This window comes from Coregonus lavaretus, assembly GCF_964263955.1.
Source record: "Coregonus lavaretus genome assembly, chromosome: 19".
Taxonomy (NCBI): Eukaryota; Metazoa; Chordata; class Actinopteri; order Salmoniformes; family Salmonidae; genus Coregonus; species Coregonus lavaretus.
Genome location: NC_140006.1, coordinates 19,852,109 through 19,877,161, shown reverse-complemented (window position 1 = coordinate 19,877,161; position 25,053 = coordinate 19,852,109). Strand labels below are relative to the sequence as shown.

The window sequence follows — 25,053 nt, the reverse complement described above, 5'->3', positions numbered from 1 at the left end:
GCTTTTCAAAAGGGTGGATGTAAAGGCTGTTGGTATAGTAGGAGAAGACACAGTGGTGGTGTTGTACTGACTACAGATCTCTGTAAAAAGCAGAGAATCGTAGTGATTCGGTTACTGACCATTTTTACTGTGGTTCCCCATGAATCTTAATTAGGGCTGACCCCATTTAGTCGACTGGTCAATTATTTGGTCGATAGGCTGTCGACCAAGATGGTTTTTAGTCGAGCAGTAGCAAATATATATATATTATATATATGTTTTATGGCACACGAGACACCTGTCTTATTCGCGCCCATCTCAATGAACTAATCCATTGCGGAGGCCGTGGGGATGGCACAGTCCAATAAGAAGGGGAGTGTGGCTAAGATGCACAATGCACATCTCTCTCCAGGATACGCTCTCTCCTGCCAATTTGTGCAAATTCATTGTTTCATAACCTCATTGTGTGAATTGTTTGCGTTTGATTGTTAGTGTCTATCAGTTCCCCATTACATACACTACATGACCAAAAGTATGGGGATACCTGCTCGTCGAACATCTCATTCCAAAATCATGGGAATTAATATGGAGTTGGTCCCTCCTTTGCTGCTATAACAGCCTCCACTCTCCTGGCATCCGCCAAAACCAGACTCGTCTGTCGGACTGCCTGATGGTGAATCGTGATTAATCACTCCAGAGAACGCGTTTTCACTGCTCCAGAGTCCAATGACGGCAAGCTTTACACCACTCCAGCCTACGCTTGGCATGGTGATTTTAGGCTTGTGTGTGGCTGCTCGGCCAACCGAGAACCGATTTTTACACGCTTCAGCACTCCGCGGTCCCGTTCTGTGAGCTTGTGTGGCCTACCACTTCGCGGCTGAGCCGTTGTTGCTCCTAGACGTTTCCACTTCACAATAACAGCACTTACAGTTGACCGGGGCAGCTCTAGCAGGGCAGAAATTTGATGAAATGACTTGTTGGAAAGGTGGCATCCTACGACAGTGCCACGTTGAAAGTCACTGAGCTCTTCAGTAAGGCCATTCTACTGCCAATGTTTGTCTATGGAGATTGCATGGTGGTGTGCTCAATTTTATAAACCTGTCAGCAATGGGTGTGGCTGAAATAGCCAAATCCACTAATTTGAAGGGGTGTCCACATACTTTTGCATATATGGTGTATATCACCAGTAGTACATTTACCGTTAATTTATATAATTTATTTGTTTTCTTAAGGTAATTTCTGTTAATGCATTCAATAGCCTATATTCTCATTCAGTCTTTACCGTTCTCATTGTCGGAGTGGATACATTGTTTGCAGAGCGCACAACCTATGCTACACTTGTGAGAAAAAAGTTTTGGTTAATTTCATTCAATTTATGAATTTTGTAAGTACAGGCACCTGATTACACATAGAAGTAGGCCTATAGGCTACCTGTCCTGCGCACAAATGTAGGCATATACATGTGCTTATTTGGGGATCTGATAGTATTTCTGATTCGCTCGGTTGGGAACCGAGTGGTGCAGCAGTCTAAGGCACTGCATCGCCATGCTAGAGGCGTCACTACAGACCCGGGTTCGATCCCGGCCTGTATCACAACCGGACGTGATTGGGAGTCCCATAGGGCGGTGCACAATAGGCCCAATGTCGTCCGGGTTTGGGGAGGGTTTTGCCAGGGTATGCCGTCATTGTAAATAATAATTTGTTCTTAACTGACTTGCCTAGTTAAATAAGGGTTCAATAAAAAATTAAAATTACGCACCACCACTAATGAGCTGTGGAGCTTCTCAAAGTAAAGTTTTCACCTCAAACAGCAAGCAAACAAAGTTTGTTATTACATCCATTGAGAATGACAATAGTTCCTCAATGTATTTTATAACTCTTTCCAGCTCTCTCCCTTTCCATAACCACTCAGCGTGAAAGGGAAAAATGGCATGCTCTGATCCAGTGGAAACGTCCTAAAATAGGCCTACCTGATTACTACTTATCCCTTGCGCAAATAACCTACAGCTGTGTCTGTCCAGATTTCATTTGCGATGTAAACTGAGGGCCCAGAATATTTTATACAACGTTGCAAGTTTGCTAGAGCAAGCTTCAGACCAAAGCCAAGTTAATAGTTGATACAATGTTTCAAGTTCATTGCAGTACCGGTACCCCCTGTATATAGTCTTGCTATTGTTATTTTACTGCTGCTCTTTAATTATTTGTTATTTTTCAATTTGACTTCTTTTTTTCTTTTTCTATTTTTACTTATCTGTTTTTTACTTAACACTTATTTTTCTTAAAACTACATTGTTGGTTAAGGGCTTGAAAGTAAGCATTTCACTGTAAGGTCTACACCTGTTGTATTCGGCGCATGTGACAAATACAATTTGATTTGATTTTGATTTGATTTGAGACAGGCCATGCGTAGCCAATGTGATTTATAGGATATTTAGCCCTGCAGGCTGCAATGTTTTTATTTGTTGGTTTTATGTAGGCCATTTCTTACATAGTTGGCAATGGCAATAGAAGTTACTTTTAGGTTTGTATCATTTTCATTTAGATTTGGATCTATATTTTGATTAACCACATGACAATGATTCTGAGATACAAAAACATTCTTATAAATGAAATGAAACTTTTCCACTGAAATGTGCATAAGAAAACCATAACTGGCATGCAGATGAGGCGGCGCACAATTGGCCCAGCGTCGTCCAGGGTAGGGGAGGGAATGGCCGGCAGGGATGTAGCTCAGTTGGTAGAGCATGGCGTTTGCAACGCCAGGGTTGTGGGTTCGATTCCCACGGGGGAACAGTATGAAAAAATAAAAAAATAATGTGTACACTCACTAACTGTAAGTCGCCCTGGATAAGAGCGTCTGCTAAATGACTAAAATGATAAACTGGCATTCCACATGAGAAAGGTGTAGCCTATTACCGGCAACTTCAGGAGAGTAACGGCAGAATCTGCAGGAGCGGGAGGAGAATGGTCGTGTCAGGTGAAGTTTTTTTCCCTTTGGTTATCTTGATTTCTGGCTCCCCCTTGAGTCATTTGTGTCTTATTTCATCAAACAAGCTCAATGCATATAGTTGATTTTATTAAAACACATAGGGTGTGTCTATATATGGAATGTGAATGTAATTTTGTTTTGTGCATCTCTGGGTGATGTTATATCAATTCCCAGGGTCATTTCATGTTTTCATGTGTATCTGAGCTATTGCCGTTCAAACAGGCAAAAATGCAGCTGGTTTGACGCACCATTACAATAAAGCTGCTCTTACTACACTGGAAGTTAATAGGAATACGACTTTTAAATCGCGAAAACGTCTATCATACTGGTGATGTCATTACGTGTGAGGTTGTCTTCTCTTGAATGAGCCATTGATCATATTTTTATGATATTCCTACCTTGAGAAATTTGTAATTTAACAGAGGGTCCACCACATTTCTCCTATTAGTCTGCCTCTTCAGTCCAGGGTGTATTGCATGGCCGTTGCGAATGTCAGACTTCACTCTGCGAGGCACATCGATCTGCAGGTTGAATATGGTGAGATTGTAGACTCCTAAATTGATAGTGCAGTTTGTTTAGGCGATTTTACAGCGAACTAGCTACTTCACATGCTGATATTGACTTTGGTATTATTGTGTGAAGCTACTTTTGCTAGGGCAGCAGGTTAAGCACAATAGGCCAATAACCGAAAGGTCACTGGTTCGAATACCCAAGCCAGGGTGGAACAATCTGCCGTTCTGCCCTCGAGCAAGGCAGTTAACCCCCAACAACTGCTCCCCGGGCGCCAATGACATCGATTAAGGCATGCCTCCCCCACCTCTCCGATTTAGAGGGGTTGGGTTAAATGTGGAGGACACATTTCGGTTGAATGCATTCAGTTGTGCAAGGTATCCCCTAGCTAGCAGGCCAGCCAATAGAAAGAGCATTGCATTGTGGGTTTTGTAGTTGACTTGAGCTGCAACTGATTTCCATAACAATCACATGTTGCTACCAACCTTATTATAACGACAAAATGAAACACTTGTTCACATAGTGTTATTTAACACTGTAAATTATAGTAATTTGTGGATTTTTCTTTAAATGGACACAATGAATGTTCTCTCTCTGCACCTAAAGTGTTTTTCGGTATCAGTGAGAGTGAGAGTCGTTCTTTTAGCACCATTAGATCACCCTGCAGAACAGGTTGTTTAATTCCTCTCCACTAAACATGAACCATTTACTTTCATGTGCCTGCCTGTGCCATTCACAAAATACCAGTGGAATCTTGCAGCTGGCATAGCCTTGCTTCTCTTTTTGCCTCCCTCTATGAGCAGTTAAATGTTTTCATAAAATGACACAATGATATGCAGAGGCCAGTTATGAATGCAAATACATTGCAACTGTACGCAGTTTCAAATCCAGTAGCAGAACTATAGCTCGAACAAGGGTTCTTAAACTAAAGGGTAAAATAATCAACAACTGTGTGGTTGTTCTCATCATTACGTCTATCGCATGCAGCTGAGCCAGTGAGTTTGTTTGGGTGTCTGGCTCTCCGGTCTTTGCGTTTGCTAAAGTATTAGCTGAGGTAGCAGAACACTGTAAAGCCCCTTGATTGGAAATGCACTGCCATGCCAACTCCTCTCCTCTCTTTTCCGTGTGGCTGTAAGACATTGAGGGTAGTTATGATAACTCACTTGTTAATTACATTTGACATACATCTTACCCTAAAGCATCCAGAACAGGCCGTTTGCATGTACATACATGCCCGTTCGGCAATGGAGAACAAACTCATTCAAATTCTAGTATCTAGTGTCTGTCTATTCTATTCTACATGGTCTACTTAATTGAGTGCTTTGGTTGGGTTGGGCACACAGAGAGACTCAACCTCTGAGACCTTCATGTCAAGAGCGGCAGGTAGCTTAGTGGTTAAGAGCGTTGTGCCAGTAACCGAAAGGTCGCTGGTTCTAATCCCAGAGCCGACTAGGTAAAAATCTGTTGATGTGCCCTTGAGCAAGGCACTTAACCCTAATTGCTCCTGTAAGTCGCTCTGGATAAGAGCGTCTGCTAAATGACTAATTTATTAAGAGCTCAAGGCCTCTGTCTGTCTGTCTGTCTGTCTGCTGGGCAGATATACATGTAGAGGGAGCAAGGGAAAACAAACAGACATGTTGACAAGTGGTCAGAATGCAGGAACATATGGTGTCCATGGGTATGTTGCCCTTGGAGACACAGGTCAGGGATCAGATTTCACAACCTTAACGTTAAGCTAGCCTGGACCCTCACTAACTGAATATCACTTCGTTTTCAATATCGTTTTACTCTAACTTGAACCCCCAATGTCAGCGTGGTAGCATGTTCCCCCACAGTGACTTACACAGTGCGTTAGCGGGGACTTAGCCTAGCTCTCAGGGATAAGGAGGAGGCTGCACCCCAACGTCACGGCAGCATGGTATAGAGTTGATAGTTCCTTGTCAAGTGCAGTGCGTTAGTGGGGACTTAGCCTAGTTTTTAGGGATAAGGAGGCTACAGGCAGGTAATTATGCCCATTATCATACAACGTGATGTAAGAGCCCTGTCTGATGACACGCACGTCTGTCTCTCCTCAGACACTTCACAGATTAATTTAAAACCCTACACCGTCTGATAGGTCCATCCACCGTAATTGATATCTTTCTATTTAAAAAAAAATCTTCAACAGCGCTCAAGTCATTCTTCTAACCTTGTCATCTGGCCATGATTCACCGCCGTTACCGCCACACGGTACTTTGACTCTGGGTTTTAACACCGACCGCCACGCCACAAAATTATGGAGATTGTCTCAATCTAGGGTAAATGAGGGGCCGTCAACGAACAGTTGATAGGGTAGCCATGGCAACAGATATCTGAATCGGATCCAAAGGCAAGGAAAGGAAAGTGGGGATAGGATAACCTTCTGTCATACCGTGTGCAATATTTCAGAATCCCATTCCGGGGCATTAAAGGGAAGTTCACAAGGCCACTGCTCATAATGGATTGGGATAAGACCTGAGATTAGAGAATTTGATAGGGTCCAAGTGGAGAGGGAGTGCTTGAGCTTGCCTTATGGTAATAAAGGAAGCAAGGCTTTCCAGCTGATGCCTTGTGCCAGACGGCAAAGGCCCCTGAGGGAGTTATACCTCATTCCAAGGTGAATCTGTAATTTTCTGTTTACTAATGAGGCCTTTCCCCAAGACTAACAAAACCCACTATTCTCTGAATCACACCTGTATTGTGTTAAAACAAAAAAAAAAATCTGTCATCATGAGACTTACCACCCCCCCCCCCCCCCCACAAAGGAATATGTTCAGCCCCTGACACAAACACAACACAAAGGGCTGAATACTAACCTGAAATATGTGTTTGTAACTTTACAGAAATCATCTATTGATATTAATGGGAGGTTTGTGTGAAAATTCAATGTACACATACAGATCTCAAGTCAGGATTCATCTGAAAGAGGCCATACTATAACTGAGGCATACCTTCAGCAGGGTCTTTCTCCGCGTCAAACTCCAGGTCGTAGCGCAGGATGTAAAAGTTATTCCACACGTACAGCTGGTTATCTCTGGGGTTGTAATCCACAGCAGCGATGTACTGGTACTGGTTGGGGAACAGGATGTCTGTGTACTTTCCCTGGCTCAGCTTGGTGTTGTAGATGTAGTCGATGTGGCTCTTGGCCGCCTCGCTCTCGTTCTCCTCGTAGGTGGACCGCACCACGTGCAGCACGCCGCACACCATGAAGGCATTGGAGGCCGATCTCTTGTCGTACGCCGTCTCCCAGGTGGCCTCGAAGCGGAGAGTGTACGGGTTGAGCTGTGAGACCACGATGCGCCCGTTGTTCTGCTCCGTGGCGTAGATTACCCACAATCCCCGCTCATCGACAGCGAGGTCTATGTCCGTCTTGCCGCCCCAGCGGTACGGCGAAGTGTCGTGATAGTTGGCGTTGGCCACGATGGCCTCACCGCTCTTGATGCGTGTGCGGAGATCAAATTTCACGATGTTGCGCGTGCGCTCCTTGTTGAAGAAGATTGCTCCGTCGTAGGCCACGAAGCCGGTGCCGTCGACTCGATGTGGGAGTTTATAGGTGGTAGTCTGGCGGCCATTTTTTAAGTCCTCCAGGGAGGTGTACTCAATGAGAGTATCGGTGCGGTACGGTGTCCAGGGCATGAAGAACACCTTGTCTCCGGCCTGCAAGGGGTCTTTACACCACGACCCCGCCTGTTGCTCCGCCTCAAACACAAACGTGGGCTCCCCCACCTCCATCAGGGTCCCGGGACAAATGAAAACTAGTGCGGGAGAGGGAGACAGAAAGATGGGTTTAAGTAAAAAATAAGCAGAGTATCAACACAAATATTTCTTCAAGGTATGTAGTGTAATAGTGTATCGTTTTCGCTGCTGTCTGAGTAGAGTGTGGGACAAAGATGTGTGGCAATGTCATTTAACTAGCGCTGAGTGCTATTGCTTGTGAATAAAGGGAAAAATAAAAGGTGAAGCCAAGAGAATAAGAGCAGAAGTGAGTAAAGGACTTGCTTCGTTATAGAGTCTGTCTGTGTGTGACAAAAAAAATCCTAAAAGTTAAACAAAAGGAGGAAAAAACCTGTAAATGCAAGACATGTAAGGGATGGGAGAGGTAGCTAAGGCTGAAGTGTATACTGGAACTTGTTTTAATTCCAACTCCTACCTGGCATCAAACACTGTGACACTGACTGTGTAAATGGTGGAACTGCACATGCTTACTGAAAAAGCACACAGAAGACAAAATGATAAGGGATAAGACTTCACATCTTGTGGAGAGACCAAACAACATATTCTGGATGGAGGTGGCAGCAAAGCTGGGATAAAATTATGAGGGTGGAGATTTGGGAGAAGACAGGACAACAACAGTAGAGGCTGGAACTCTACGTCATAACAGACAAAGAAACCTTTGATGGGTGAGGGAGCCAATGGCAAGTGTCCCATTGGAATCCCATGGATTGGTTTTAGATGAGAAAGGCAGGTGACCATCACGTGCTATGGGTGCGGACAAAGGGTATATGCCAAGCAGAACAAGACTAAGCCAGAAGAAAATACTAAACTTTATTTTAAAAACGAATAATTTCCCTCATATAAGTAGGTAACTAGGGGTATCATCCCTAATGTAATCCACTTCATGAGTCAGTGATGATCGCTCTGATAAGATGGTATGTATTCATGTCTGGACCAGAAATATATTTCAAACCTCTAGACTTTGGCTTTGAAACCAACCCTCTAAAAAATTGGCTTTGAAATTCTAATTGTCTCCCAGATTCGCAATCAACACCCTATCGGGGTTTGGGGCGGGTGTTTGACTAGAGAGGCAATCAGAAGAGAGGAGACAAGAGGGGGGGTTGTATTGAACACCACATAACAGGGGGCTGGAGGGACGGGTGGGGCTGGGGGGACGGGGGGGTAGGACTGGACCACTCATTTACCTTTTTGTTCCACTTCTATTTTAGGCATTGGAAAAGAAAGAAAGCAAAAAAGAAAGAGTGCAAGAGGGAGAGAAAGGTTATCGTGAGTCAACTACCAGGTACACGAGTAGAGAAGGTTAGAGGATATGAGTGATAGAGGACCATGAGATGCCTGTTTTGGGGGAACAAGAAAAAGACTGAAAAAATATAAACTTTATCAGGCCCTATAATATGAAAAGCACGCAGGTTAGGGCTGGAGTCAAACACTGTTTAACCGATCACGATTCCATGCTTTTCTTGCCATCAAAATAATATGTTTTAGCCTAGTCACTGACCGCATCAGTAACAAACAGGCCACAGTACTTTTCAAATGAATTGTTTGACATAAAGAAACATTGTACCGTTTCTGAAATCGCTATTCAGTTTAAAATCAGATAACATTCTTAGAGAAACAGCAAAAGGGTTATTTTTGGCAGTATTGAATGGAGCAGTATTAACACAAAAACTTTATAGACACAAATCTAAACTCAATTCCAAAGTCTGCTTTGCCCACACACACAGAACATTACTTGTTGCTAATGTTACAGGCAAAATGTCCCTAATGAGCCAAAAAATACAATTGCAAGTGAACAATGGCTGATGATCAGCAACCCAATATTGAGTTCCTTCATTAAAGCAGTGAAGCAAGAAACGGAAGACGGAAAGATCCTAGTGAGACAACTGAGGAACAAGAATGACTGAAACTTAGAAGGAGAGAAAGCATAGAGGTTAATCTGGAAAAGATACAAGAGAGAAAGGAAAGTTAGATGAGAAATGAAGAAGAGGTAAAGCAAAAAGATTATTTCAGAAAATAAATCTCCAGTGAATTACATAACAGCAAACAGCCTGTTACAAGAGTCCGATTTTTAAAGAAAAATAAGTAAATATGATATATGTTTTGGTATCAACTTCATATTATTTAATAATAGGCTACAAACAACCTTTACACACAACATAACACATAGCCCCCCAACAGGACCCCACTAAATAAGCAATGGTTCTAATAAACCTAACAATACTTTGAATAAACATCATATAGTAGCACTGCATAATTAAAGAGGGAATACTTACTATATGGGACACACTCATACTGAACCTCTAGATACTTGTAGGTACCAGGGCAGGGGTCAGGGAACACATCAGAACCAGTCACAACCACACACTGGGTACGGTTATTGCACCTGGGGAAATATGGATCACAAACAATTCAGCAATGACACAAACTACTTTAACATCCCAGGAGTGGTATTAGGCTGAGAGAAACACGTGAATAATACATAGCCACTTCCCTCTTCCATCCACACACTTATTCAAATCAAGTTTGCAGCATTGCTGTGGTGAAGGATATGAAAATCATATTCATCAGAGTAGGGCCTTGATTCAATATGCTGTACTGTAGACGCCACCTTAACAAGTTGAGGGAGGAAGAGAAGAATGATTTGGGGAAATAAATAAGAGAGAAACAGTAAATAGATATAAAGAGAAACACGCACGTGCACACACACAGATATAAAATAAAGAGTGGAAGAACTTTGTGAAGACCTGAAGACAGGTCGGGAGTATATTATGCGATGTTGATGAGAATGTCACCTTATCAGAGCCATGTACCCACTGAGACCATTCACCCACACAGAGAACAATTTAAAATGTACACAACAGGCAGTTGCAAGGGGTAATTGGCTGTTTCAAGTGGGTCAACAGAAACACAGAATTCTCACCATTATTTGCTATGGGAGACTCCCAAGCCTTTGCTATGGGAGTTAGTTATTTGCCTCATAACTTGTGTTGACCTTGGCTCTGAAGTTGAATGTGCTATCCTTAAATTAAAACTGTTACAATTGTGTGTGTTTGTGTTTTGCGAGTGCAACGGAGTGAGAGAGCGTGATGGAGTGGGAAAGAGAGGGGAATAGAATAACTGATTTTGTATAAATATAGGATGAAATTGTCCCCACTTCAATCAAGCTCTCTTGAGACTGAAGGATTGAGAAGGCAGCCGCAGCAGCAGAAGCAAACAGTTATCCATGACAAGTAAAAAAATAAATAAAAAATAGCGACTTAACAATTTGCAGGCCGGTTTAGTGACAAATATTTTAGAAGGTCAAATGCAAAGTCTTGCAAGTTGGACAGATCTCTCACAGAATCACAGCCGAAGCAGTAAGCCTAGCTGTCCCTCAAAAGCCGAAGAGGACAGCTTTCAGTGTGACAGCCAAGTACAAATTAGGTTGTTATCAGACCTGCTACAAAACTTTGCCGTGAACCAGTAACCTTGTAGGAAATCCATGTGTAATACAATTACGTGCAGATAAGACACACATGCGTAAAATGCAGTGTTCATTAACCAGTCACTTGCTGCCTATTACAACCTGCTTATAAGTATGTGATCTGCATTTAAATATTGGACAATTACTTCCAACTAATGTATGGTCGGTAGGCTAATCATATTCTTTCTTCTATTTCTTCCCATTGCTTGTCCCTTGCATCATCTAATGTACAATATTAGCCGGCAGATCATCACCATCATCATCACCACTATTACAATGACTTTACAGGAGGTTGTCTGGGAGGCAGACAGTGGTGTCTTATGTGAGCTACACTCATCCACTTCCCTTCATCAGAAAATAATCATTAAGAAAAATGACCTTGTCTTACTCTGAGGCGAGAGATTAGCGCTGCATGGGGAAAGGGGGTGAAAAACTCTCCAGAACTTCCCCTTCGTTCCAAATCCTTGCAATGAATCTGTTAGCTAGCTACAGTCTTATGATTTTTACTCCAATGACACCAGAAATTATGAAACCAAAGAAGTTCATTTATAGAAAAATGACTCATTGCCTCCATATGTGTTAACACTAATTTCTGTCCACTGAAACAGTGATAATTTCACCAATCATAATTTTGTGTTAATCATATTTGTATGTTTTTCTGTTTATGACCAATTGGTTGATGGCATCTTTTAAATTATTTAAATACTTAGTAATCCCATGTAGCTCAGTTATCCCGTTTGGCTCAGTAGAGCATGGCGCTTGCAACACCAGGGTTGTGGGTTCGATTCCCACAGGGGACCAGTACGAAAATGTATGCACTCACTACTGTAAGTCGCTCTGGATAAGATTGTCTGCTACATTACAAACAAAAAAATACAAAGAAAACATGTAAACCCATAGTGACATCCATGGTCACAGACAAATCCACCACCCCATCTTTCTCATTTTATGCAGTGTATTTATCTCCATTGTTTACATTACATTACATTTTTGTCATTTAGCAGACACTCTTATCCAGAGCGACTTACAGTTAGTGAGTGCATACATTTTTCATACTGTAGTATGTAGTAGTCATGTAGTATAATATAGTCCAATGACCATATTCTTAGCATCCATTATAACCAGGCTTCAGACTACCGCATCATCAGGCTGGCTTAGGCCTGCTGCTGCCTGAACCACCCCAGGTTATTATATCAATACTAATTATTGTCATGTCTCATTTCCTCTGATCTACTACATTAGAATAACGCACACAAGCTACAGTAGGTTTAGTGGTGTAGAGCAGGATCGGGCTCTGGGCTCTTTAACACCTCCACTGACTCTCCTAAAGTCTTTCTTACCACATGAGTTTGAAGTGGAGTTCAGTGGGTTCTAGCCTAGGCAACAATGCAGACATGGGATAAAATACTATTTGATATCATTTCAAACACTTGATCTGGGCTTGATTGAGCTTGTCTGATGAAACAGAACCAATAGAATTGTTGCAAAACCACCCACCTGGAACTCAAAGCAGGCCAGAGAAAATGCTCAAAGTATTTGAAAGATTTCACATAGTATTTGAACCCAGGTCGGCTAAACCAGCACGTGACCACTAACAGACAAATCAAGGGACACGGTGAGCATTCTCTGTCTCTGTCTGGTCTGTGTGCAACTGCTGAGACAAACACTGCAGTAAATGTAGCGTGACAAGCTAAATATGGGACATCTTTATTATCTATTCAAGAGCTCATGGGAATTTTAGTGGATGCGGATGGATAAGGCAGCTTCTTGAGGTGGATGACTACATACACTCAGTAGTACACAGGGCAGGGCAGGGTAGTGGTGTGTTTTGGTAGGTGAGCCGGGGTTCTTGCTGACTTATGAAATGTTAATCTGGGGTCCTTTAAATACACACTGCCGGGCTGGGGCCGGCATAGCAGCCGATTTAATGTGATGCGTGCAGCCTAGCGGCAGTACTGCAGCTAAATGTCCTGGGAGAGTGTTACTAATATAAAAGGTATTATGAGGGGGGCAGAGGCATTGCACAGGGCTGGGTGCAGGGCTGTGTCAATGCAGTGCAAAAAACTAATGTTGGAAACAGAGGGATTAAGGAGGAGGTTCATGTGACTCTTTTGAGCCGGACAGGCTGGCTGGCTGGCTGGCTGATTGTGCAGCTGGAGTGGTACTGGTGCAGGGATGCATAGAGCATATGGTCTAGGGTTGCTACTAATGACACACTGTCCAGTTTTTACTTGTCTAGAGTTCCACAACAATACCCCAAAAAACATCTGATCATTAAAAAGACAAGGAAGTGTGGGTAAATTGTCTGTTTTTGGTCAGTTGAAAAGGTAACACGAATGCCAGTCTAGTAATATTAGGGTTACCAGTACACCCAAACCAAACCACTTGTTTTGATATAAAAGTTGTGGATCCAGAATCACTAGACTGGACTCTATAATCACATACCACACAACCCTAACTAACTCCAGGTTATATTTGTGTAATGAGACCTCTCTGCTCTATTACCTTTGAGATACAATCTTGTAGGCCTTGGGTGAGGTAGCAGTTAACTCTTACCTTTGTGATATGATCTTGTAGGCGTCGGGGAGGTAGCAGTTGACGTTCTCCATCTGGACCGGGTCTGCATCGCAGATCTTGTCGTCGGTGCGGCCGTAGTTCGCTGTCTCGATCATGATGACATCAGCACCGGGGCAGCGGAGATCGATGGCATATCCCTCGCAGGAGAGCTCTCTTCTGACCAGGCCAAACGGCAGGGCTGCACGACTGAACCCTGGGAGGGAGGGATAGAGATATGGGGGGGGGGGGGGGGGACAAAAGAGAGATATTAGGTAAAGTGCTGTACAAAACTGTAATAACATCCTGCATTCATAGGAAGGGGAGCCAAGAGGAGCCAAAAGTACACAATAACATGGAGTCATTTGATATCTTAGGAGGTAGTACAGACTGCAGAGCATCAAAAGACAATCCATTTAATTAGTAACTGCAGACCACTCGTCCAATGTTTACAACGGTTTAAAAACAGAAGACGAATAACATACAGTACAACAACGATGAGGAAAAAGACAGTTAAATTGAATTACCAATTTCTCTATGGTCTCTTTGTTCAGTGCAAAGACATCGAAGTTGTATAGTCATTGTATAAAAGTCCATGTAACAACCCAAGAAACAAATTCAAATACAAGTAAACACAATACTATAGAACACACAATATCTCTCTCAATTCCTCCTTCAGGACCATGGTTTGATTAAGTTTGAATGGTTAGTTTCGACAATGGGGTACAAGCTCCCTCATTTGTGTTTTGTTTTACTTGTTTTGCTTTTCTATCAGTAGAGCAAGAGGCAGAAAAGAGCCTGAATCTCCCAGCAGCAGCATGGAATGTAATTTAATCCATTTTCAGTGTCGATGATAGAAGAGGGGACTGTCTGGAGTCCACAGAAGAGGAGAAATCTATATGTGGAGCTCAGCAGATGTGAACACCAGCCAAATAGCTGTGCTTTGGGGAAAATTAACTCTTTCGATCAGTTTTTGTTCCTCCCATCAACAAATTATATTGGAAAGGTTGTTTTTTTACTCTCTTTTTTCCCTAAAAGCAATAAAACGTCAAGCCATAAATACCTTGGAAATACAGATATAGATATTAAAAGAAAGCAAAGAGGAGAGAGAAAGAAAGAAGAAACAGATAAAAATGAAAGAAAGAAAATAGAAGGAAAGAAAAAAAGAAAGAAAGACATTAACAATTTAATCCAGTCATCGTGGATTCAAATGTTGAAGCAAAGAAACTGTAACAGGTATGCAGTTTATTTCGAGACCAATCCCTAAGAAAACGCCTCAAGTGCCGGAAGTGTTCCGTTAAAGGACTAAGTGCAAGGCAGTAGCACTGCATGAGCTGTCAATAACCACTGTTGTCCGCGGCAACAGTCTGCCATTCTGAGGGGCCAGCTCAGCTGCCATTTGTGTTTTCTGCCACTGCACTACTCTGCTAATTAGTCTCTCTTTTCAGCCTGTTACCTTCTTAGCACTCCTATTGGCTCCTCTGCATTGTCAAGTAATAACACTAACCACCCCAGGTTTGCTTTGCACCCGCCTGCTAATTGCACCCACACACAATTTGACAGCTAGGGCATGACGCAATTAGCAATTGTTTGAATGAATGGCTCAAAGTTGAAGTGATTTTGGCTTGAAACTCCTACTACCCTGAGACCGTGACCTCGGCTCACACGTCTGTCTAACTGCTTGTCATTCTAGCCTGTAGTGGTACCATGCCTTGCTCTATTATAATGGAATTCTGTGTAGGTTCCACAAATGTCGCAGACAAACACTGACGAGTGTCGAGAAAGGTTTGCATACAAACTTGGATATAAAGCACCTGTAAGCCAAGAGATGAGAATTTCTGAGAATCGACTAGAAGCATGAGGCACCAAACAAGCTCTCAATAGGAAATGCTTTTTTAATGCATTAACCATTTTACAACATAATGCTATAAGACCACTTCAGATTACAATATATGTGCATTCATGAATATACTTAACAGCTTGATAAACATGCATGCTAATTGGTCTGTGGATTCTGCTTAGTTGAGATGTACGTGCCGTAGTCCAACTAACTGCTATAACTACTGCAACTACCCAGTGCAGTTTCAACTTCACCACAAAAACTAATGAACGGGTTTCATGGCCATTCCTCATGGAGGGAGTGACAGCTTTATCACACAGGCAGAGGCTACAGAAAGCAGACCGAAAGAATGCGTTTCATGGGGTTTTAAAGTTTCTCAATGGAAAAACCCTCCTTTAGAGTGGACTGTAGCTCACTGTAACTTCCCCTCCCTCCTTTCCCTTCTGTCCAACAGTTAGCCATGGGTCATCTATCAGGGAACTACAGTTTACTGTATGGTCTGATCACACACAGCTGCTGTCAACTGAGGCCTAGCAATTGATTAAGCCTGGGGCTCGCCTGCCTCCTCTTCCCCAGTACAGTATAGATCCATCTGGCCATAGGGCAATAGTATATCAATTATGGGGGAGTATCTTGACTGTACTGGGCACACACAAGGACAAATTGCCTGGTCTCTTCGCTCCCTTCAGATAGCATGGATCTCATTAATGACTCTCTTACCTCTCGGTAATTGGACACATTTCATGAAAAATCTATTTAAAACAAAGTTGTAATGTTTTGAGAAAATATAGTTTCCTTTGGGGGGAAATAATGGAATAAAAAAGTAATTTATTTCTGTTTGAAGACTGCACATTATGTTCTTTCAATCACCATTAGTTAGAAGCATTCTTAACTCTTTGGCTGCATTTACACAGGTAGCCCAATTCTGACATTTTTTCCACTAATTGGTCTTTTGACCAATCACATCAGCTCTTTTAACATCAGATATTTTTCAGAGCTGATCTGATTTGTCAAAAGACCAAATAGTGAAAAAAAATTATCAGTATTGGGCTGCCTGTGTAAATGCAGCCAATGAAGTGAACAGAATGGAAAACACTGGTACTTTACAATGTATCCACTTTGATTTTTTTTGGAACATCACTGTGAATCTTGGAGACTTTTATAAAAAGTTAAATGGGGCAGAGAAGTTTGCGCGGGTGGAGAAACATTTTTTTGTGTGCATGAGTGTCAATGTCTTGAGGAAGTGTGAAAAGCTTTTCATCTCATGGCTCCGTGTAACTTTGTTTGACTTCTCTGTTCCAACTTTGCAGTGGTAGGAAAATAACTGCCACAGGACACAAGCATGTCGGGCAGCCAGCTGCAGTTCAGAACAGTTCAGAAAACAGGAGGGAAAATCTATAGCACATTCTGTGTGTGTGTGTGTGTGTGTGTGTGTGTGTGTGTGTGTGTGTGTGTGTGTGTGTGTGTGTGTGTGTAAAAAAATGAAAAGAATGGAGCAAGGCTACCTCTCTCTTTATCGCTCCTTCAGACTAACATTAAATCATCCTACGTACGGCTGGCACAATAAACGCATAATCGCGTAACCAACAAGTATCTGCCCAAAGCATAGTTCTGAGATATTGAGCATTAAAGTTTTCACATCTCAGAACTGTTTTGTAGTGAATTCTTCTTCTGATAACCCATTTAGGTCCTCACCTTAAATGTAACTAAAGAGCAGAGTACCAAAATCCTAAGACCTTTGTAAATCCGTTTTTTAAGGGGTGCAATCACAGACCTTGTGGCTCTGAAATGTCAATCTGGGTTCAGCCATAAGGTTCTGTCTGGCACAGAATGTTAAAATTATTTAAATTTCAATAGAAAAGTACAGAAATGTAATGATTAAATAAAGAGAATAACCTTTCTTCTTTCTAATCACATCATCAAATATATGAATTCATGCTCATCACACATTTGTTAAAGCGCAAATGACAAATACACTATATCCTATGGATAACTAGCAACATTGCTAAAACTTAGCTCTGAATGAGTAAACAGATATATTTTTCTGGTCTCTGACACCCAAAGTATGTAAACTACTTGCTAGTCATCAATAAAAAGTAAATGTAAAATAACCCTTCCATGGAGTTTTCGTATTGATATAGAACTAGTCAAAAACAGCAATGCCTCTCTAAGGGCACCTGCATTTATTTATTAAAATCTAGTAATTGTAATAATTGTAAGTAATTTGATATAATATGATATGAATAATCAAGGACTTGGGACTACAAGGTGCTATCTGCAAAAAGTCCCAGATCTTAGAAGAGTTTTTGTGATGCCTTCCTCTTGACTCAATAAGTATATCACCTTCCATCCAATTATGTTTAATTGACAACCCATCATTGTGTGATTGGATTGCAGATAGAACCTTATAGCACCAAGTTAAAAGGTGTTTGTGCAGATAGAACGTTCAGATTACTATTTATTTTTTTTGTAAATTAACTTTATTTATTTTTATCTGACATATCTCGCATGTAAAGGACCACCTAAAGAGCAACTCTATGTTAGTGACACATGTGACCAAAATGTCAGATAGAACCTGCTAGTCCCAAGGTCACAAACTATTAACAAAAACTGTGAACCAAAAATATTTATCATCACCTTAATATGTTGATTTTAAGAGGATTCAACTTTATTTTCAAGTAGATATAGTTTACCCGATATCCATTTTTCATTTTTACATGAAAAGGGTAAAGTGCAATAATTTTACGAGCATGGTCGGAAGAAGCTTAATTTCCAAAAGTTCCAAGCAGCCAAACCAATTCATTTTTTAGATGAGGATGACACCAACGCTGTGTTGTATTCATTAGGTAGGTCGTAGCTATTTTTCAAAGATGCATTATGATACATTACAAGCTCAAAAAGTTTTAAAAAATACAATTATGACTGTAACTGTGGTCATTTACATGACAATTTATCGTTACCACAAATTCTATAAACGTCACAGTCCTAATCCTACGGCTGCATCCAGTAGGTCAGTAAATAATATACTAAATTAGAATGCTCAATTGAATCGCCATGGAAACCGCTGTGCACATCTTCTCTGTGCCATAATTGGCTGTGATCCCCTATTCCTGGCCCTGTTGACACGGCGACGCCTTATCAGGCATTCTGGTCAGTGACTGACTGGGGGAAAGAAAATAGGCTTTTCAGATTCCTCCCCCTGACCAGCCAACGGTAAGCCTGCTATTTGAGCTCAAATGAGCACAGAGTAGGCAGACGGGGGACAATACGGGCTCACAATGTGTTGTATTATGGAAGTGTGGAGTCTCTTCTCTTTTCGGTACGCAGCCTATAATTCACTGGCAACAATCCTTTCCATAATACATATTTTGTTTTCTATCAACACCCTTGCAATTGGAAGTGGCACCGCAGCTCAGATGGGTGCATCTGAAAAATACAGGCCCAGCTGGTGGCTCTCTGCCATCGTCTGATGCTTTTAAACCCCTGAGAAAAAAAAAGAGAGAGAAAAAAAGAAAAGACAATTGAGGTTTGATATAAAGCTATTGGCTTTGGCCAGAGCACCAGACCATGACACACAGTCGCAGTTATGTTTAGTCCCTCATCCTAACCCCTCATTTTCCCAGGATTGTTTTGTCCTTTAAGAGTCCTATCCTATACAACCTTTAACCCCCAAAACTCCCCTCCTCTGCTCTCCATGAGGACTTCAGACTCAGACGGAGGAGCCGCAAGAGTACCGGAATGTTTGATCAGTCTGGCAAAAAGTGGGCCAGTTTTGGAGGGGTGGGGGGATACAGACAGAGTGGCGAGGGCCGCAAGAGCCTTCAGACAGACAGACAGAGAGCACAGCTAGGCGTTGGTTGACGCTTGTCATCCTCCATTAAGGCCTCTTTGATTGGTCTTTGTGGTCGTGGAAACGTCAAACAGCTGCATGCAAATGGGCCTGTTCCCGCAAGCTGGCCCCCATTGTTCTGGGCCAAGGCTTGACAGGGACGCTTTCTCCACAGGATAAAGGAGGGTGTAGCCCTTTATAAGAATAAGAGTGGCCCCACCGTTGACACAGTGTGAGTCCTTCAATATTGTTTGTCTTTTTTTGTCGTTTTATTCTTCAATATTACTGGTAGCCTACGTCTCGGGAAGAAAGAGCAAATCTTCCATAGTCAAGCATTCCTCCCCAACTGCGCTGGATGCCTCCATAATCTAATATCCGGAGCGAGAGGATAGAGCAAGCGGGCATACAGTATGTTTTCGAAAGATGAAGTCAAGATTTTCCAAAGGGAATTAAGAAAACGGGAAAAAAAATCTAAAGCATATTTGAATACCTAACAATTGAGAACAAAGTGGCAACAAGGTTTTTCAATTTTTTTTCTGCTCTCTTTGTACTTCTCTGCAGTATTTCTAATCTGTTCAATGGAAGTTGTTAATTGCAGGCCAAGGAAGTAATTAAAAAACAATAGGCTGGATTCATTTTGAAAATAATTTACTTTTATGCAGAAAATCACGGTGGCTTCTAAAGGGTACTTGCAATTAACCCCTTCTTTATTAAATAATACTAGTCTCAAATTGTACACACAGCATTCTTAAGCTGCCAGAAAAGTATTATATTTTGTATAAATATTTCATACAAGTCTCTTTTCATATCTCTCAGTAGCATACAATAAATTATATAGCTGCTGGTGTCTGGTAGCATTCAATAAATAGCATAGCTGCTGGTGTCTGCCATTTGCTATCTGTGATACAATCTCACAAATGCTATCCAAAGTGAAGACACACATTAAAACACATGGGAGTGAGTTGAGAGATGAGGAAGGAGATTTGGGGAGATGCAAAATAACATCTGCTTGAAAAACACAGGCGATACTCTGTACAGGCTTGACCACACTACAACAGGCCCGTATTTCATTACAACCACCAAAACTGCAATAATACAATCGACAAGGACATACGGCACCCATGACACTCACCCCCTCTCTCTCTTTCCGTCTCTGTTCTAGCTTGCTGGCAATCGTTTCTAAAGACGCTACTTTCCGAGACAAACAACCGCTATCAAACACCTCCAGGTTCCGATATACCATAAGCATTCTAAAATAGAACCGGATAAGTCACTCAGTCCATTTGTGGTGAAAGCCATGCTCTCAGTAATACATTTTTTCTCTCTTTAATATGGCTGAAATACAATGGTGGTGCTTCAGGTTCCAAAAATCACTCTTGGTATTCATGACCGTGGCCGTTCATCTCCTAGACTGTGTTTTCTGTATTTTTTCCATCTAAAAACAGTGGGTGGGCATTGCAGGAAAGCAGGAGAGCATTACATGCATGGCATGTTGATGCGTGTCTCCTTCTGGAGAACTAAAGGGGAAGGATTTGTCATATCACTGGGACTAAAGCATGATAGAGTCAGGCCCCCCCGGAGGCATCTCTTAAGCGCTTGGAGATATTGGAGATATTGTGTGGGCGTGCGTACACATGTGTGTGACTGAGACCCTGTCACGGCAGACACTCAGGTGGCATTTCTCATCCCCATTTCTCCTCTTTTCCCCTCACCCCTATTTTCTCTCTCCTGCTCATAAACCCAGGTGCTCCTGGCATGCTAACGTGCAAGCCTCCTTTAAAACACAACCTAAACCTCAAATCCACTTCAAAAGTGACGCAAGGGGGAGTGATGTTCCCATTGTCCTTATTTTTACACCAAGCGCCCTTTAGTGCATAACCTTTAGTTGTTGTCTTCAAGGTCAGCAATGGCAAAACCTGTTTATAAATTCAATGTAGCATCTAGGTGAAAGACTGTTTTGGTTCTTCAAAGACAGCAGCAGGCTCAACTCAAGCTAAAGACATCCCTAGATGACATCCGATTTTCCATGGTAGTGAGTTGGGCGATCAAGCTCTGAGGGACAGCCCATAAGCGATAGAGTATAACCATAGAACTAGAATGACTAGAATGGGTATTCCCAATCAAGCCAATGGGTCTGTGATGGGTGAAATTATATTACTATGTTTATACCTAACTATCTAACATGCCGTTTAAACTGAGGTCATCTTCTCTGTCAATGGAACTGTCCTGACCTCTGACCTTTAAGACACACATCAAAAGGAAGCCATTTAAGAACGGGGAGCAACATCATTACATGGCTAATGCATTTAATCCTCTGAGGCCAACGCAGGTTTAACCATTTATTTAGCTCTTCATGACAGGGATGACACCATGTTAAAAACATGTCATAGAAAAATTTCGATTTTTGTCCATCTTTATTCAAACCAAACGCCTGTTGGATTATTAGAGCTTGGCAAATCAAACAACTTTTTTTTGTAAAGTAAATAGAAATGGCTTCCTTTGCAAATGGGCAAAATTCCACATCTCAGCGTCCAAAGACACAAATATGGTCACAGGCGTTAAACATTAAAATCACAAAATACTTTCGTTGAGAGTTTATGAAAAGCCTATATACACATGGGAGAGAATCAAGAATTTGTTCACTGCTGCAAGATTGCCTAGCATATTATTGCACTTTTGTTCCACAGGAGTTGATGAAACACACAGAAAGAGGAGAATATAGAAGGAAAATCTCCCCAGTGTATAGCAAGGGCGTAGTTTCTTCAACTCCCCTGAATGATTGTGCTGCATCCTTAAACGTCCTCAAAGCCAAAGCCCCGTTCCTAACCCCTCACATTTAAACCCCAGCTGGGCTTTTATGCTTCAAGTCCCGGAACCAGTCAGGAGCTTCCCTAAGGGGGGTCCCCTCCTCATCACATGGCCATGCATGCGTGTGTGTGCGTACGTGTGCGTGTGCGTGTGTTCTGAGCCCGGCCCAGGAGGCTCCCTCAGTACGGCACATTGACAGAGTATGTCAGGAGGAACTGTGACTGGAACAGGGATTAAATCGGTTCTTAATAATGAGGCTGAAACAGTAGGGCTGACTGGGGACTAACCAGCACCAGGGGACTACAAGCGGTTAAGAGCGCTGGGCCAGTAACCGGAAGGTCGCTGGTACGAATCCCAGAGCCAACTAGGTGAAAAATCTGTCGATGTGCCCTTGAGCAAGGCACCTAACCCACTTCTGTGAGTCTCTCGCTGGATAAGGAAAAGACACAGTTGATAGGGGAACACTCACACACACGCCGCAAGCACACGCTCACACAAATACGCCACATGCACATACACACAAAAACACAGCCGTGAAAGCCGTACGCAATATATTAATGATAACAAATACTAATGTGTTACGATATCATTACAGTGAAGGTTCAATTCAACTCCTGACATACATTACAATCATGTTACATTCAACTCCTGACAGAGTACAATCATGTTATAGAAATCACATATCAAGATCCCATTTACGGTCGTTGTAGGTGACCCTTTTAGAGCTTGGTCAAGGAAGTGAATGACAAACAGAATCCAGACACATTCCAATGCAGTAGCCTAACCCGACAGGCTGACTATCTCTAGAACACTGTCTGACCGACCACTGATTGACTAGAGTGTGATGACTGTGATGACCTTGCCCCCTCCACTCCTCCACCGGTCAATACTAGCAACAAGCAGCCTGGCCACTGATAAGAGATTGGCCAGATGGGGAGACCTTGATGACAGACAGCTTCCTGGTTCCCTACCCCCTCCTTCTCTTCGATGAGGAGCCATTGCGGGCTGGCAGCCCTGCGTACTCAACGGAGGAATATGCTGATAACGTACCAGACAAACAAAAACGCTCTTTGTGCCTCTCTCTCGGTCTCTCTGTTTATCAGTCCCCTGTTTTGGGGGACTTTTTTCCATCACTAACCACACTTATTCAATTTCCTGCACAGCAGGAGAAGGGTTTCTTATCTTGGGCTGTTTATACCTGCAAATCGCCCAGCAGCCCTTTTGTTTGCAGGTGACCCACCCCGAGGTGACATTTAATTCCTGGACAGAAAATGTGGTCACGCTCCATGGCACAGCCTCCCTAGCCTTGGGGGATTTACTATTACAGTGCTGCTACAGAGTGGTGTTCATTCACCATCTAGAGTAGACGGACCTAGCAGACAGACAGAGGCACACAAGCAAAAGTGTTGCTGCTTATAAAACATAAATGGAAATAAACTCAGCCCACTGAGACACAAATACACACAAACAGTAATCAGTATGTAGACTAACCTATCCTGCACAGGTTATCACACAAATACACCACTGATAGAAATACACACACACACTCACCCTATCATAATTAATTTGAATGACTGCACTCCTTTTTATTTTTCCTTCGCCGATATCGTTTAAAAAACAATAATTAACATCTGGGGTGTATATCATATTCAACGCTGCCAAAAACTGAAAGATAAACTCCTGCAAAATCGACAGCTGAGTGTAAAAAGTATACGTCAGTGACAAATTCTTCTCTAAATAGGGATAATTTTCTTCACACTACGGATGCAATTTAATGATAGCCTACTTTCCCTTTGATATAGGAAGAAAGAAGATCTTGCCTCGAACAACTGCCTTAAGAGAATGTTCTTTTACAAACAGGATGTTTTCTGAACTAAACTCAAATCAAATTTGATTTGTCACATGCGCCAAATACAACAGGTGTAGACCTTACCGTGAAATGCTTACTTACAAGCCCTTAACCAACAACGCAGTTCAAGAAATAGAGTTAAGAAAATATTTACTAAATTAACTAAAGTCAAAAATAAAATAAAATGTAACACAATAAAATAACAATAACGAGGCTATATACAGGGGGTACTGGTACCGAGTCAATGAGCGGGAGTACAGGTTAGTCAAGGTAATTTGTACATGTACAGTTGAAGTCTGAAGTTTTTCAACCACTCCACAAATTTCTTGTTAACAAACTATAGTTTTGGCAAGTCGGTTAGGACATCTACTTTGTGCATGACACAAGTAATTTTTCCAACAATTGTTTACAGACAGATTATTTCACTGTATCACAATTCCAGTGGGTCAGAAGTTCACATACACTAAGTTGACTGTACCTTTAAACAGCTTGGAAAATTCCAGAAAATTATGTAATGGCTTTAAAACCTTATGATAGGCTAATTGAGTCAATAGGAGGTGTACCTGTGGATGTATTTCAATCAGCCAAGACCTCAGAAAAAAATGTGTAGACCTCCACAAGTCTGGTTCATCCTTGAGAGCAATTTCCAAACGCCTGAAGGTACCACGTTCATCTGTACAAACAATAGTATGCAAGTATAAACACCATAGGACCACGCAGCCGCCATACCGCTCAGGAAGGAGACACGTTATGTCTCCTAGAGATGAACAAACTTTGGTGCGAAAAGTGCAAATCAATCCCAGAACAACAGCAAAGGACCTTGTGAAGATGCTGGAGGAAACAGGTACAAAAGTATCTATATCCACAGTAAAACAAGTCCTATATCGACATAACCTGAAAGGCCACTAAGCAAGGAAGAAGCCACTGCTCCAAAACCGCCATAAGAAAGCCAGACTACGGTTTGCAACTGCACATGGGGACAAAGATCGTACTTTTTGGAGAAATGTCCTCTGGTCTGATGAAACAAAAACAGAACTGTTTGGCCATAATGACCATCGTTTTGTTTGGAGGAAAAAGGGGAAGCTTGCAAGCCGAAGAACACCATCCCAACCGTGAAGCACGGGGGTGGCAGCAACATGCTGTGGGGGTGCTTTGCTGCAGGAGGGACTGGTGCACTTCACAAAATAGATGGTATCATGAGGAAGGAAAATTATGTGGATATATTGAAGCAACATCTCAAGACATCACTCAGGAAGTTAAAGCTTGGTCGCAAATGGGTCTTCCAAATGGACAATGACCCCAAGCATACTTCCAAAGTTGTGGCAAAATGGCGTAAGGACAACAACGTCAAGGTATTGGAGTGGCCATCACAAAGCCCTGACCTCAATCCTATAGAAAATGTGTGGGCAGAACTGAAAAACCGTGCGCAAGCAAGGAGGCCTACAAACCTGACTCAGTTACACCAGCTCTGTCAGGAGGA

General features: G+C 42.2%; 1 protein-coding gene across 1 annotated transcript in view; it reads right to left on the bottom strand.

Annotated features, from left to right (window-relative positions):
- The window catches only part of LOC311147234 (adhesion G protein-coupled receptor L2-like), a gene marked incomplete at its 5' end in the record, with an annotated part of 83,996 nt that overhangs the window by 52,494 nt on the left and 6,449 nt on the right, over positions 1–25,053 (bottom strand). Inside the window, 4 exons of the mRNA XM_084183896.1 lie at positions 6,448–7,251; positions 8,416–8,430; positions 9,505–9,614; positions 13,251–13,464. Of these exons, the coding sequence (XP_084040022.1) occupies positions 6,448–7,251; positions 8,416–8,430; positions 9,505–9,614; positions 13,251–13,464 (1,143 nt within the window). The remainder of the gene's footprint in view (positions 1–6,447; positions 7,252–8,415; positions 8,431–9,504; positions 9,615–13,250; positions 13,465–25,053) is intronic.